Here is a 16,711-nt window from a genome sequence, read left to right on the forward strand (position 1 = left end):
TCCGCGCCGCCGCCGCCGCCGCCGCACTCGCTACCGGTCGGGCGCTGCGCGGCGCTGCGCGGCTCTACGCGGGGCCCCGCGGCGCCGGGGCCGCCCCGCCGCCCCTCGGCAGCACCCGGCTGTCGCGGATGCTCCGCTCCGCCCCGGCTGCCGGCGAAGAAAGAAAAGTTTGGGGGCGACTTAGGGCCGCGGGAGCGGCGGAGGAGAAGGCGGAGGCGCGGTTTCCCCGGCTGATCGGGAAGGAAGGATGACCGAGGGAGGATGTGCACCAGCAGCCAGATCATCGGGAGCCTCCTGGTGCTCTCCGTGCTGGAGATAGGGTTAGGGGTGTCCAGCGTGGCCGTGGGGGCGGTCAGTTTCAGCCTGGTCCTCACAGAGCATAAACCTCAACTGGGAGACTCTTCTCCGGTATGGAGCGGGGTGTGTGTACGTTAGCCATTTCACTCTCTCTTTAACTCTTTACGGTGATGATCAGACCGTGCGGAGGCACCCCCGACCCCTCCCTTCCCTTCCCTTCCGCGCGTGCATGCTGCTCCGGGAGCCGCGCCGGGTCCATTTCCGATGTGCGTGGGGTATAGTCTGCATTCTCGCGGGGCGCGGGACGGCGGGAGGAGATGTGTCTGTGTCGGGGCATAGGAACATTTCTTTCTCGCTTTTTTCCTTTTTTTTCAAATTTATTTTTTCTCCCTTTTATTATTATTATTATTATTATTATTATTATTATTATTATTTTGCTGTAAAAAACTGAACTTTCTGTGAACCCATTCTCACACTTGGCAGATACCTCAAGAGCTTCCAGCATTAAGGAGCCTGGGTCATAGCTTGTAATCTTTGAATTAAGAGCTTTGTTTTTTAAAAAGAGCAGCCCTGTTCCTTATGGCAAGACTGTCAAAAAGTGCTTTAAAATAATGTCAAGTTGTGAGTTTCGAGCTTCTGGAAGGAAAAGAGAAAGTCGAAATTGGAAGGAAAATGAAAGATGTTCTCATGATTTGGGCACCCTGAGCTTCTCATGAAATGACCATAAATATCAAGCAGCAAGAATGGGTTAATAGTAGAAGCATGTTCATAACAGAGAAGAACCACGTCCTTAATAATAAGCATTTCTCACTTCTCAAAAACCTTTCTTAATTCTTCAGTTTGAGATAAACATGCTTCTAGGAAGTGTTTTCCTCCGAATTGTTATGTATCTTTAGGGAGAAAAGAGTAGGTAACATTGAAAATTCATCCTGAACATGAGTGGGCATTTTTGAATTCCAAAGCTGTTTTTTGTTGTTGGTTTTTTTTTGTTGTTGTTGTTTGTTTGTTTGTTTTGCCAGCCTGGATTGAACAACAGTATTTCTAAAAACATTGTTTGCATTGCTTGAGATGAGATGTTAAGTGCAACAAATTCTGGGTTATTCAACAGTGTATCCTCCTGTGATTTATAGATTAATTCTGACAGAGTGCTTCATGTAATATTCTCACTGTCAATACTTATTAATTATAGACAACAGTCATAGATATCTATGGCAGTACATAAGCACATAATTCTGCATTACAGAACAGGTAGGTGAGATATGAGAATGAAGACACAGTGATTTAGGACCAGCCAGCAGGTAATGTTATTATCAGAATCAGTTCTAAAAGCAAGGCTTCTGACCATTGTTGATGAAGAAAAAAGATTACTCAAAAATGTGTCTATCTGAGGATCTAAACATAGATAACATCCTGGCTTCTGAGAATTCTGACCAGTCAGTGAGATCAGAATTTTATGCAGTGATTGCATTTTGTGACAATGCAATCACAGCTGATACCATTCCATGACAATGCACATTTCCTGCACAATTTCTTAATTCATTTTTATGGTTTCTGTTATCCCACAGTTTGTAGTAGACACAGACTAATATTCTGTTGTATTAGATGTTGTCTCCAAGAACCTTACAAAGAAAGAGACAACTGTAGAATTAAAGGACAAATCAAAATTGATTGGTATAACAGGTGGTTGCATTAGCACATCAGCAGCCTGACTGATTTCAAGCTGTTTGTAGGTAGAGATTTATAGAGAGGTAATATAGAAAACAATGAAGTGATTTTCCAGGTGATTATAGAAAATTCTGCCCGTATGTGAATGTGGAGTCATGGAAGGGAAACCAAGGAGATTTGTTTGAACGTGTAACACCTGGGTGAAGGATGCCCACAGTCAGAGGCAGTACAGACAGGCATCAATTGTTTGACCATTGTCAGCAGGATGGGTAGACAGGAGGAGGCCACAAAGAAATTGTACAGCAAAAGCAAGTAGTTTATGTTGTGTGTAGTAAAGAAAATAAGAAATCAGCAGTATGTAGATTGGGATTACACATCATAAAGGCTTACTTACTTTGCATTGAGCTAGAGACCTTTGTCTAAATTGTCACATCGTTGCATCCTCTTTGTATCACTCAAGTGGTTCAAATGGCTGTAAGGATGTGTCCTGACTAGAGACTGGCAGTTGAGATGGGACAAGAACAGAGCCAGAAACCTACTGCTCTGCAGGGATGCTTAGGTCCAAGTCAAAAGAACTGGAGAAAGGTTTGTTTACACGATCCCCAGAACTGTGATGCTGCAGAAATGGCATAACTCACCTTTCTATTCACTTACACTGAACACATGTTGGCTGTATAAAGAATATGTCTTGCATAAAGTATGTAATTTTTTTTTATTTTTATTTTTTTCTGATTAACATTCTTGAATCAGGGTTTTCCTTGGAGAAATGAACAATGAAAAAAAAGAAAGTGACATCAGTGGAAAAACTGACATTTGATATGTTAGGATTCAAACCAACACTCGAGTTAAGTGGAACAGTGTCCTGTAGTAATTTACCTGAAAATATACTTAAAACTTTTGACCCTGTTCTGCTTTTTACTGATGTGGGTGGAACTCAGCAGAGGCCCAAGTTCATAACGAAACAGATGAAGATAGCATCACCATGGAAACCTTAGCCTGCATTCCTAAAATTTGGGAATCTTAAAATCATACACATTCTATGTTATACTTGCCTCCCTCTGATGTCTTTTATTTGACATACATTAGCTTTTTTCTTAAAGAGTTGTTATTTTTGTTCATCATCTTCATTCAGCCAGATAATTTACTAACACACCTTACTTTAAACATGTGAATCTCACCCATGAGATTAGATACAAGTGAAGTTAAGCTTAGGCTCAAGTGCTCTGATCATTGCATGCTCTGCATTATTTATGAGGAAGCCTGAGAAAATGGAGTAGACAATAATGAAGAAATGGAAAGCCTAGAGAATGTCTACATAAAAAATGCATGGAAATGGGAAAATAGATTCTAAATTTGTTGTTCTCATTTAAGTTGAGTGGATTAAGATGCTAAGAGTTGTTTAAAAAGAAGCCAAAATAAAACAGCTGTAGCAAATTCTCCAGAGCACGTGTAGATGAATATCTAATTTCTTTTACATTATATGCAATCTGTTCTTTTGAAAATTGGCCATGGTTGCTAAATTTGGTTGGTGGCTCTGCATGCAGCAGGGGGGTTGGAGATTGATGATCCCTGAGGTACCTTCCAACCCAAGCCATTCTACGATTCTATGATAAATTACCAAAATAACATACAGTCCAAAGTCTCTTAAGATGTTCTTGATTTCTGGATGTTCTTTCTGGTGGTTTTTTTGTTTGTTTGTTTTTAATGATTGCCTTGATATAATCTACTCCACAAGCTCCACAGGCTGTACTCGGTGCCTCCCAAATTTCTGTAACTAGAGATTGAGGCACAGTTCTGAAATCTACCATTCCAATTCAATTATGTGGTGTACCATAGAAACGATCCATCCAAGGGGCATGCTGAGCCGCTACCACTAACACAGCAAGAATGACAGCAGTCATTGCAAAGACTTTTGTACTAAGTAAATAAATAAATAGAAGAAGAAGAAAAAAAGATATTTCAAAATATATTCATATATATTTTTTAAATGGTCCTATACTTGCCCATTTATACTTGGAACATAGTAGTTGCATCACTATCACTATTTATACACTCACATATACATATATGGCTCTAATTCTCTTTTATTCTTCAATGATGAACAAATTCTTGCTACAGACAAGACTCTTCCTGAGAAAGAAAGAGACAAAAGCCACATCTTCAGCCAAATGTGCCATCTATATTCACTTACAAGAGAGAAACTTGATGTTTCACTTCTGGTTATGCCCCTCAGAGAGACAGCTTCTTCACTTACAGAGATAAATACCTAAATGCATTTAATCAATATGCAATCTCTGGATGTTTATCTGTAGCACCAGATATTCCCATAATTCTTCATTGTAGCACTGTAGAATTCTCCATCCATTAAAAATGTGCATTTACAGTTTAGCTATAGAAATTTGCTCCAAGTTGGCACTTAAAGCACTCATTTTAATGACTTTTTTTTTAAATCCAGGATTTGAAGGAAAAGAGAAAGGTTCGATCAGTAGGAAACTTTCCCAGAGCAGGAGTATCACTTTGGACTATTAAATAATGTTGGTGGTCTAAAATTTTAAAACATTCATTTTTGCATTTAGCTCTTACTGTTGCCAAGTTTCTTTTGGAAAAGAACATCTAGTAATTTTTTTATATTTGTTTTTAAAGAACACAGAAAAATCACACTATTGTTTATCATGCAGACCAAATGCAGATGTGATCCTACTGTATTTCAACATATGTACTGAATTTTCATCAAACTGACCCAATTTCTGGCTGGCTCCTTACCCTGATGAAATGAATTGCAGCACTGTCAGTGAACTCAGTGGAACTGGAGAGACTTCTGTATCTGTAGATAAGCGACGGTGTACCAAGTGTAGAAGCTTCTTGCCTTGCATGGAACCAGAACAATTCACTCCAGCTGAGGAGTCTTTCAGCAGATTTTGTTTATCATTCAGACCTCCCAGAAGCACACACCAATCTGCAAGATGATCTGTTCACACAAACTTCTACTGCCTGGCTTGTATTTAGGAGTATCTGAATGCTGAATATAGATTGACTTAAGTATAAGCTGAAATCTTTTGCTGTTAACCTGCAGGGAATAATTCTTAATTTATTAGTTTCTGAGAAAAAAGCAGTCATACTCTAACTGTTTGATAGAAAACAACATAATTAAAAATCATTTAATATCTGTTACTCCAAAGTAAGTTCTGAACAAGTAATTAAGTATTCTTTTGTGCCGAGTTTTTCCAGACAGCGAGATATTTTGTGAATCACTGATGGCAGGAAGACATTCAGCTTCAGAGACTCAATTCTAAATTTCCCTGAGTTCATCTAAAAAACATTTCCCAATTTTAAACCATCTCTGAAGTCCTAAAACCAGATGAAAGGAAACACTAATCCAACACAGATTTGAAATAATTTCCTCTATTTCATCAGATACATATGGATGACCAAAAATGCCAGAGGGCTCTCCACTCAGTGGATGTAGTCTGTGCTTCTACATCACGAGCAATCAAGCAGTCCTTATGTTCAACAGGTTTTCTTGACTCTTTTCTTTATCTCTCCAGAAAGTTTCCATGGACAGTTTATTTTCTTAGAGAAATTTTATTCACCACTACTTTTGCCTCCTCCTCCAATGAAGTTCAACATGAAGTGTAAAAGCAGTTCATTTTCTTCTGCATGATGGAAGTCATCAAATCTTTTGCTTTCTGCAAATGTAACTGAAACTGAATCTTTTTTTTTTTCCAGAATGCAAGTAAGAAAAGCTTCTTTTTCCAGGAAAAAGTGAATGAGGCCAAGTCTTTTGTTTCAGAGAATATGAAATAGGGATTGATCCAAGTCACAAAAATTGAATCTAAATTAAGATTTCAGCCTCCTTACCAAAATTTCTGGGTGTTTGGATATGAGCTTCTGTTTCAAGCCCAATTTAATATAAAATACATTAAAGCAAGCTTAAAATATACATTATCCTTTTCTGGGTGGTCTTTGTTTCTTTATTCTAAGGTTCAACAGGCCAAAAGAGAGATTTTAAAATATGCATATTAAATAGAAGCAGGCACAGCTGTAAGGTGAGTGGCAAAGTCTCCACAGGCACATAGACCGTGCATCACCTTGCAATCACACCTGTGCTAACAGGAGGACTCTGACTTTGCTAGGTTCCTAGAAAATTTTCATTGGAAGTGGGAGTGAAGCTCTCACAGCCTACTGAGATTCAAAAGGAGTCTAAGAAGCTTTTGTGTTTTGTGATATCTTTCCCTGGATTTTTTACCAATCATCCAAGGGAGATTCTGCTTTTATCTGTTATACATTCAGTCCCTGCCTCCTTCTGATAATCTTAACCTGAAATATCATGTATTTTGGCAGGTATGACTAAATTTGCAAGCAAAAGTAACCCCAGAAATAATGGGAATTGCTTGCAAATAGTGAAATATGTCATTTTTTTAAAGTGAGGTTTTGATCTTTTCTCTTATGAATTTTCTGATGAATTATAATCACAAAATAAAATTTAAAACAAGGTACAACTGTGAAACATGCTTCAACATTTCTCTCTAGTTTCCAAGGCATCTTGGAGGGTTTATTCATTTGGCTTATCCTTTATGAAATGTTTTAGGCTTATTTGCAGTATGAGTTAACACTTGAACAATTGATCAGTCTTTATAAGGAGCTTATCTTCAATGACATATTTCTTTTCCACTCCTGATTTACTGTATTTTAACACAAGTCTGTTTGCCTTAACTTACTTCAGGTTTGACATAGTTAGAAAATGTAACTACATTAAAGAGTCCAAGAGGTTGGTAAATTGCCTGAATATAATCAATACTCATGTAGAAGGGAGCAATTCCTCAACATGACAGTATTAGTTAGGCATGCATAAACCACAGTCAACAGTTACAAGTCAAGTTTAAACGCTATGGCACCAACCTGAAAGTGAAATATTTCAAGATTATCAGGAATAGATAGGGAGTGGCAATACAGCAGAGCCCCTGATGGCTGTATTCCAGCTGGCAGTATTATAAAAGAGAAGAACTCAAAACTAAAAGATAAACCAGAACAAACACAGGAAATTCCTTTTGAGACTGATGTGTACTCGGTATTTTTGTGGTACAAAGAGTCAGAATAGTTTTTCCCATCTACTTTTCACTAGTGCTGACTATAGCTCTGGGACCTCAAAAATGTTACAGAAAATTACTATAGCACCAAGAAGAAAATTCCAGAGCTGTTAGTTGGTCTGTCAAAAAGAAATTATCACAGTCAATCACAAAATATTGTCTGACTTCCTAACTTTTCTAAAGGTCTTTGTACTGAGAAGCCTGGCTAAGGCAACTCTGAGCAGTGCTCTTGCACTCCATGTGTCACTAATTTTCTTTCTGTAAAGCAACATTCCATTTTTTTCCTAGTAGATCAGAATTCTCTACAGCCTCCAAAGAGAGGGATAAGCATTTTCAAAGCTTTGCATGAGGTTTAATTGCCTGATGTAGTTCAAATTCATCCACTGGTTTTAATAGAAAAAATAACTACTTTTATAAATAAATAATCATATTGTTTTTTGAACAAAACTTTTCTCTGGGAATTATAGAATCATAGAATTAATGATTGGAAAAGATCATTAAGATTTTCTAGCTCAACTGTCAACTCATGTCCACAGAGCCACCGCCCACAATGCCACATCCACATCTTTCTTGAAAACCTCCAGGGATAGCGACTTCCTTGGGCAGTCCGTTTCCATGCCTCACCACTATTATCTAAAAAAAAATAATACAAAACCACAAAACAACAATAGATAATAGTTATCTTTTGCTACTCCCCAAATGTTTTTAATCAATGGTTTTTAGTATGTTCATGCTCACTAGTTCATTCAGTTTTACAACTTGCTTGTCTTGTAGTCATATGAATTCTAAAATTTAGGCATGACTTTTATAGGCTTACAGAGAAGAATATTAGAGAACCAGGGATAACCAATTCCCTTGAGTTCTCTGCTGAGTTATCATAGAATCACAAGGTTGGAAAGGACCTGTAAGATCATCTAGTCCAACGTTCTTTCAATGCAGAACATCTTATTTCTTATATTGTTGCATTTCTTATTTATATATTTTTTTCTTGTGTATATATAGTAGCTGTACAGAGAAAGAAAGTGCATACAGAAACTAGAGACTGACACAATAAAACCTTACTCCAGGTAGTCCCTTCAAATACTTCAATATCTATGGAATAACATAATCACTCATTTTTTGGACACCAGCATCTTACACCCTGCTGGTCACCTTTTTCAATATTCTTTGGATTTCAACAGGGAAATATTCTAGGTAATGTAAGTATGCAGTACTGCTTAAAGGTGATTTGGAGTGAATTGGGAGTGAAATTTTAAAACTTTACAGAAAGCTTGAGTAAAAACTTACAAAGCAGGTGTGCTAGTTAAGAGCTCTTTTGCCTGTGGGAAAATGACAGTTGTTCATATTAGTTTTTTGTTGCTGTTGTTTTTATTATTATTATTCCAGCCTTAGCAGCAATTATCAGCTGTGTTTGTCCTGAGCCACCCAGTGCCATGGTGTACATGACCCAGCCTTCTCTATGATCAGATTGGTATTATGTCCATATACCATACATCCCATTCATAGCAGACCGGTAAATAACACGCAACATTTAACTATATTAACTGTGGGAAACCAAGTAAACTCAGAGTAAAAATACATCTCAAGGCTTACCTACCTACCTACATGCCTGAACAACTTTATTTGAAAGTCAGATAAATTGTATATGAAAGCAGATCCTCAACTGAGTATTGAGATATTGCAAAATTTTGGAAGCTAAATAAAATATATATGATATATACATATATATATATGATATATATATATGCTGTATAGAAACAATTTTTTTTTTTTTTTTTTTTTTTAACTGCTTATGCAATAGCCAGGCCTGTTCAGACAAAGTCAGCTGAAGCTTTTTGCTAGAAATACAACCTCAGAGTAAAAAGGATTTGGAAAAATCCAATCTTAAAACTACAAAACTACTTCTGGTAAAGACATAGGGTTAGTTTTATTGAAAATAAGTAGTATGGACTTCTTAACCACGGAATTTATGAGGTATTGAAGGAATCTTTTGACAGAATTAAAAACACCTAGAGAAGTTCTTCTTGCTTTCATGCAATTAGTGGTGTTTCTGCCATGACTATGCCTTCAGGGACTATTCTGAAACTTTTCTACAGGAGGAGAAAGAGACATTAGAGAATGTTACTGGTCTTCGGCAGAGGTCATTAAAAAACATTAAAATTTATTCATAATGATCAGCTGGTGTGGGGGTATCTTTGGTTTTGTTAATCAAATTTTGCCTAATGCTTGATGTTGTAACTGTCAGATCTGTTTGTAAAAGGGAAATGCATGAAAAAGAACAGATACCTTCATGCTATTTCCCACAGCAAGGACTATCTAAAATCTGAAACAATTTCTACAGCACATTCATTGTAACCACATCAACAGATGTCCTCAATATTTACATTTGCACCTGCCAAGTTGACTGACCTGTACTCTTGTCCAGAGTTCCACTGTCTTGAGGACAAGAATCCATACACGATCCCTCAGTAGTTCACACCTCAGGATTAGGGCATTAGGTAGATTTGAAAGTAGATGAAGTAGGATTTGGATCAGCAATCACTACCTTATGAAGCTTTTTTTTATTTTCTATTTTTATATTTTTATGTTCATCCTTAATCTGCCTTCTCAATCTAGTTTCTGCTTGGATAAGTGTGCTTAAAGCTGAGATATATCTTCCTGAAATACAAGGTTTGTAATGAAAATGCTGACAACTATGATCATTGCCTAACCTACTGTTGTGGTCACCACTATAGCAACACACAAAGATTTAAATTTGAGACCTTAATGATGAAATAATTGTGTTGTTTTTTTTTCTTTTTTTCTTTTCAGTTTCTGCTTTGTGGCATATGTGGAATATTGTGTGCCAAAAAAAAATCCGGACTTATTGTAAGTTTTTCCAGTACATATATAACACACAAGTATTTGAAAGTCATACTTATCTAACTTGAACTTTCTACTTGAGATTTACTGTTTCCAAGTGTTTCTGGTAAAAAATCAGTAAACATTGCAAGGCAGCAGTCCAAAGAAAGCAATCAGTACCTTGGGTTCATCAAGCAATGCAAAGCAGTTCTGAAATGGCATATTTATGTCATGCCTATTTAAGCTATACATCCCTAATTCTCCCTGTGTGGATGGAAAAATTCTTGACAGAAACCTATGACAGATCAAGAAAGAGGATTGAACATTGGATTGAATTATTGAATTTTCATTCCTTCTTTGGTAAAGATTGAAACAGGCCTTTTATCACTGCACACCTTTTGTCTTTATGTTAAAGACCCAACCCTATTATAAGTGATAATGTCTGGCTTTAATTCTCAGTCAGTTTTGATGTCCTGCTGTGCACACGTGGAAGTCTTGTAAAACAAGTGTGTGAAGGGAATCAATCTCTCTCTCTTACTATTTTTGAATTCCAATGAATTACTCCAAAGTCTGTTCCAATTACAGTGTCATTTTTTTAAAACATGTTGACCACACTCATTTCCCCAAGGCTGTCTGTTCTGGTGGTCTCAAGCAGTAGTCACTTCCTAGTGGACTGCATAATAGAGTCTGATTGTTACCTCCCTGACAAAATTCTCATCTCAGTTGAGCACAGAAGTAGTTTGCAAAGCTCCATTAAACTGTTTATTTAATATTAAATAAGTAGGTATATAAAATCATACTGAGACATATCAAAGGCCCATCTAGATCAACATCTGGGGACATGAATAAGGCAATCATTTAGCAATAGGCCCATAATAAGGTCGTTTGACCTCAAGTTATTTGTGGCTGAAAGAATTCTGAACCAGATATGGCATCTTTGTGATTATAGTAATGAGGTCTTTAAATATGTTTCCATAATTGCAGCCTGTTTCACTTCCCAAAAGCGTTTTAACCACATTAAAAAAAAAAAAAAAAAAAAATGTAGTCCACTCTGTACTTCAGTAGAGATGCCTAAATTTTTAAATTTCTGTTGTTTCCTCATCCAGCACAGTCACATTAAACACATCTGGTGCCCCCACAAAAAAACTGTAGAATGTCTGCAAGTTGGTGTTAGACTGAACAAATTAGAATCAAAGAGGCACAGACAGTTGTTATACAAACAAGAGAGAATTGCACAAATACATGAGGCATTCACTTGTGAATGAGAAACTGCACAATAGAGAATTATGATATATTCTGTTACATTCCTGTCCCGAATGAAAGACTGGAAATGAGAAGATTTGTATCATTTCATTTATTACTTTTTTAGCATGGGCAACTTAGTCTACCAAACTTTACCTTATATGCAATATCAGTCTTAACTGTTGTACATAATAGCACTGTACTCCCTTGGAGTTCTGTGGGAGTTGTGGGAGTTACAAACTGAATCTTAGTGAGGGTCCGGTCTCATTTCTTATATGAATGAACCTGTCTCTGAGAAATGTTACAGTGACATAACCTCTCGTCTTTCCTGACAGATGATACTTTTTTCTGCCTGTTGCATCTGTGGACTAATCGGAGGAATTTTAAATTTTCAATTTCTTCGTGCTCTCACAAAGAAGTCGTCTGCTCTCTATTCTTTGCATCTTGCCTCCATGTCTCTTGCATGCATTGGAATTGGTGGTTGCACCCTTTCTTCATGGCTCACTTGTCGGCTAGCCAGCTATGAACAAAGGCGAATGTTCTCAGAAAGAGAACATTCATTGCATCACTCCCATGAAATGGCAGAAAAAGTGAGTTGTGTGTTTTTCTTTATTTGTTCTGCTTCCCTTAAAAAACTACTATATGTGTTAACGTATATAATTGGCAATAAGTGTATTCAGTTTTTAGTTTTATATGAGAGAGAGCTTCTGGGAAATGAAACGCTGCCATTCTGTGTACGCTTTATTACGTTGCATTATATGGAGCTATTTTTAGGTACTGTATATTTGCAGTACATCCATTTCAATGAACTACATCCATTTTCAACACAATTCCATTGTATAGCTATCCAGGGGCTCAGCTGCTAAATATAGCACATCATAAATAATTGGAAGCCTTATTAATATGGATTATCATGTACTGTACTGTGAAAAAGCACGGAACGCTTTCTGTAACCACATCATTGCATGCTTCCAGGTTTAATAAATTTCTTCCTCTCCCAAGTACTCAGCTTATAATGTAGGTCATTTAAACACAAAAGCCGTAGCTCACAAACCTAGAAGACTAAAACTATGCACCTGAGGGCATATTTAGACACCTAAATCAAACTGGTCTGATTTGCGGCAGCACCAAGTGTTTATTGCATTTCTCTGCTCAAAGGAAGCTTACCACAGTGTAAAGTTGAGTATAAAAGGACAAAACTAAATAAATAAATTTAATGTAATTCTTGAAATAAGCAATTGAAATTAGGGATCTGATTCATTTTCAAGAAGTAAGATGCTTACTGACATCCTCTTCTTCATGTTTTAGGTTAGTACTGAATGACTTTCATTTGAGAAATGACTAGAGAAATGAACAGCAGTCATGTGGACTGCCTATCTAAGCTGCCACATGCCAGTTCACATTACAGCTACGTTCAAGTACTGAGATCTCTGAATACTAGTGAGAGGATTAATTCATTCAGAGTTTAGAATGTTCTCAGATCCCCGATCACAATATAGCAACTAATTGTTCATTAAGTAAACATTACTTGTCACTATTAGATTTTTTATTTTTTTATCTGCAATGAGAATCCAAGCAGAAATTCAGATTAATTCACCTTAAAAAATGTTTGAAATAAATTTTTAAAATTATTTAGTATAGGCTACAGCAGCAACATAAAACAAGACAACATAAAATCTAGGGAAGAAATATGTTTCTCCTTCTCATTTTAAAATGGAGCGTAATTCTGATAAGCTAAATAGGCAAATATTATCATGGTCTTGCAGACAGTAGGCTAGATCCTGCCTTTCAAGGAAGCTCTTACCTCATTAAGGACAAAGATGGAGCCCATCTAAGACAAAAAGAGAAAGGTATAGACAAAAGAAATGTCTTGGCAAAACGTCTTTCAGAAAGCAAGCAACTGCTAACCCTATCAATTTGGGCTGGAGGTGAATACGTATAGCAGTAGTTCTCTGCCCCATTTGCTTGCCTGTTGATCTACTGAGGTTTTAGACAAGTAGCTGTGAGGACTGCCAGATGCCCACTTACCTTGGGTGAAGGACCATGATGCATGAGCAGAGCAACTTTTTTGCACATGCTCAGTGAATGTGAAATGAGCTCCACCAGTGGTGGACTCGCTGCATGTGTGTAGAATCAAGTATGCATGTATAGTTGATGTGATCTGGGACTTCTCAGACCTACAGACTGCAGACTGCCTGCTGCTGGCAGGTCTGAGTACATTAGCTCAAGGCATGCTCTTAGAAAAGAATGAAAACAACTTAAAAAATCATATTAAATTAGGCTTTAATTTAAAAAACAGTTTTAGTGTTTTATATATAAAACTTTTTTGTATATTTATACTGATATACAGTAATGTGGACATGTACTGCATGTGTATTTTTGTTTGTGCTATATTTATTGTATAATTGTTATATTTATATTAGAGATTGAGGGGTATTGAAATAACCGACCTGCCCAGCTGCCCGGTGATTCCCCCGACACCAGAGTTACCTCCAAGGTACGCTGACCACTAGGGAGCTACCACGTTGTTATGTCACCTCAGGAAGTGACTTCTCTAAGAGGAAGTCACAGTTTTAGCTAATCAAAGTTGGCTGATGCTGTGATGTCACTCTGGGTCAGGAATGGTGCTTCCAAGTGGTGACATAATTCTACGTGGTGAATGCTACAATCTGGAAGTAAGTTGAGTATTTAAAATATTCACCCTAGTTACAGACATCCAAATGCTCTTATTTGGATGCTGCCACCATTGATTCACTTTGCTTCTAATCTGTGTGCTCCTTCATTTCTTAAATTCAGCAACATCTTTTAATTTATTAGTACTTTTATTTTTGAGGATAGAAATATTGGGGAAAATAAATGGTTCTGAATTTTTTCTGAAGTTCTGCTGATATCTGAATAGCTAATGTCTACAAAGAATTCAAGTGGTAAAACTGACAAAAGGAAACATACATTTTGCCATTCACTCTTGGGTAGCCTTCTGACAGAGCATTACTTTTTACTTGTGGCTGATAGTTAATATTAAATGACACTGGTGTTTGCTCGCTTTCCCAGCTGACCAATAACTTCAGTTTATAACAAGGGTTTCAGGCACCTACAAGCTGACAGCTGTACTGCCTTGTTTCTGAGCAGGTAGCCTCAAGACAGGAATCTAGAAAACAATGTTTTCTACATGTTTCTTCAGTTTTTAAGGAGAATAAGGTACCATATAAAAATACCTAGCATCAGTATCCAAATTGAGATCTGGGTGATAGAAAATGCTCAAAATTTGGAAAGTTTATACGCCTTCTCTTATTTGAAGCTTAAAACTATTGATTGCTTTGTTCACTTGGTTTCATGGCCCTAAGTTTACTATGTAGAGAATAGTATGTCTCTTCTTTCAGAAAACATAAAGGGAACAATTATGCTTTGTAATCTATTTTAAATTGTAGCTTTATGTGAAACTTTGAGTTCTGGTCTGTGCTTCCCATACTATATATAAATGCAATAAGGAGAAAAAGAAAAGGGCCAATTGGGAATAAAAACCAGGCCCCATAATTGCTTTATCTTTACCAAATTTACCAGCTACTATACAACAGAATCAGGGATTTTCCTCCTATCCTTCCCCTTTTCTTTTTTTAGCCCAGTGATTCTTGCTTTATTTTCTTGATAGAAACTTCCATAGAAGGGCAAAAAATACAACTATTTTCTTCAACATTTCCTCCAACTATACCTAAGAAGTATAAGAGGTGAATTTCAATATTTCCATGCAGAGAAAAGCTACTGGTTCTCAAGAAAATATTTTAAAACTAGCATAACAGTGGTACCTCTACCTTATCTGTAAGTTTAAAAAGAATAGCCCAAACTATATATTTATGTGCACTCATCTGCACTGTTGGATGTTCTCTGGGATCTGTCACTGGATGTAAGCAAAAGGTCAATTTATTTCCGCATCCTAATTCAATTTGTTGTGAAACAGGCTTAGGACTGCTCAAAATCAGGCATTTCTGGGCATAAATTCCATGAAGATTAGCAGCCTTGAAGGTTAGAGAAGTGCTTAATGAATATAGTCATCTGAGGGCTTAGACAGCTGCTAAGTAGGTATGGTTTGAACCACAGTTTGAAAGTTAGAAAATCTAACTCCAAACAAATCCTGGCTTAGGTTCCTTAGGATTCTGTCTCATGAGCAGGTCACCTTTCTTTGGGATGACTCAACTGCCACTTGAAGAGCAACTGCTGAATTGCTAAAATTGTAGCCTGGCAAATTAAGGGAAAATCAAAATCAGTCCTATCCCAAGACAAGTTGTCTTCTCCCAGGCATCAATGCCCTTTGGATCTTCTTTGGATATAGATTTACATGACAAAATGTCTATCCCAGCTAGTATCTAAAGGTATCTGTTTGCAGTATGTCAGCACAGGAAAAAGGTTTGAATGAAAACTTGATTACTGTTTTGTTCCTTTGTAGATCACTGCACAAGTTTGAGTTGATGCACTTTCAAAGGACAATGTCACAAAACTTGCAGGGATGCCGTCAGTGCTTTATACATGGTCTGAGAGTAATGTACAACTCAGTCAGTATCAACGAGTCAAGAAGCTTTCCAATGTATTTAATTTACATATGAAGATTATTTTTCCTTTAAAGTAAAATTTACAAAGCTAAATAAAAAATGTAGTTTTTCAGAATGTTTGGCATTCAGAATTAAAGTATTTATTCCAACCGTAGCGAACTAAATTCCAAACACCATGAGCTAATTGTAATTTGTACCAATCTCTTCTTTTCTTATTGCAGGAAATGACAGACAACCTAAGCAATGGTGGCCCACATCTGATTTATAATGGAAGCGTATACTAAGAGATTTTTTAAAGTTCCGTGGAATGAAATGGTTTTAGAATTTTCTTCAGGAAAATAAAAACGACTTCCAGAAATTGAGAAAATGGAATTATCTTAGCTTTTATGGCTCAAGTGTCACAACTGCAGAACAGCACAGTTACATTTCCCTTTTAGAAACATGTTCAAAATTTATCTCCTAAACATTTTGCGGATATACAGTATTTATTCACTTCCTGGATACTCTTTGTCTGAAAAACTGTTCAGAATTGTGATAGTATTTGAAATAGACTTCTCAAGACTCTTCTTATGAAGACTCAAAAACCAGAAAAAAATAATGTAACTATACCACACCTAACCCAACCACACGATTCCTGAAGAGAATGGAAAAGGGCAGAGGAAGGATGGCTCTGGAGAATTTTTTTTGTCCTCTGCAGTCAGCAGCATCTGGTGTAATATGGTGGCTTCAGATCATGTGGCATGGTACCAGCAACGCATCTGCACAAGCCTCCTTTTCACACCGCAAATGCATCCAGCCTGTTTGCCCAGTAGATTGTATCAAAAAGAGAGTGCAAATTACTCTTCCAAAATGCTCCCATTTCACATGCAGAGTGTAAATGAACAGTGTGCTGAAAACAACGCCAATGTCTTTGTTTTGAAAGACAGAACGCTCTAAGAATGCCATAAATCAAAACCTCAACAATGCCTTGTTGTAAAGAAATTGTAAATATTTCCAATTTGTGAATGAAGTATATTTCTTAATTTGTTCATAAAA

The 16,711-nt window shown here is 37.0% G+C and overlaps 1 protein-coding gene across 1 annotated transcript; it reads left to right on the forward strand.

Annotated features, from left to right (window-relative positions):
- Nucleotides 1-261: 261 nt before the first annotated feature.
- TMEM196 (transmembrane protein 196) lies at nt 262-15,960 on the forward strand (the record flags this gene model as incomplete). The annotated part of the gene is made up of 4 exons (XM_079538232.1): nt 262-426; nt 9,861-9,917; nt 11,468-11,722; nt 15,898-15,960. The coding sequence occupies 4 exons, from the start codon at nt 262-264 to the stop codon at nt 15,958-15,960; spliced, it is 540 nt and encodes a 179-aa protein (XP_079394358.1).
- Between the last annotated feature and the right edge of the window lie 751 nt (nt 15,961-16,711).

This window comes from Tetrao urogallus (genome assembly GCF_951394365.1).
Source record: "Tetrao urogallus genome assembly, chromosome: 7".
NCBI lineage: Eukaryota > Metazoa > Chordata > Aves > Galliformes > Phasianidae > Tetrao > Tetrao urogallus.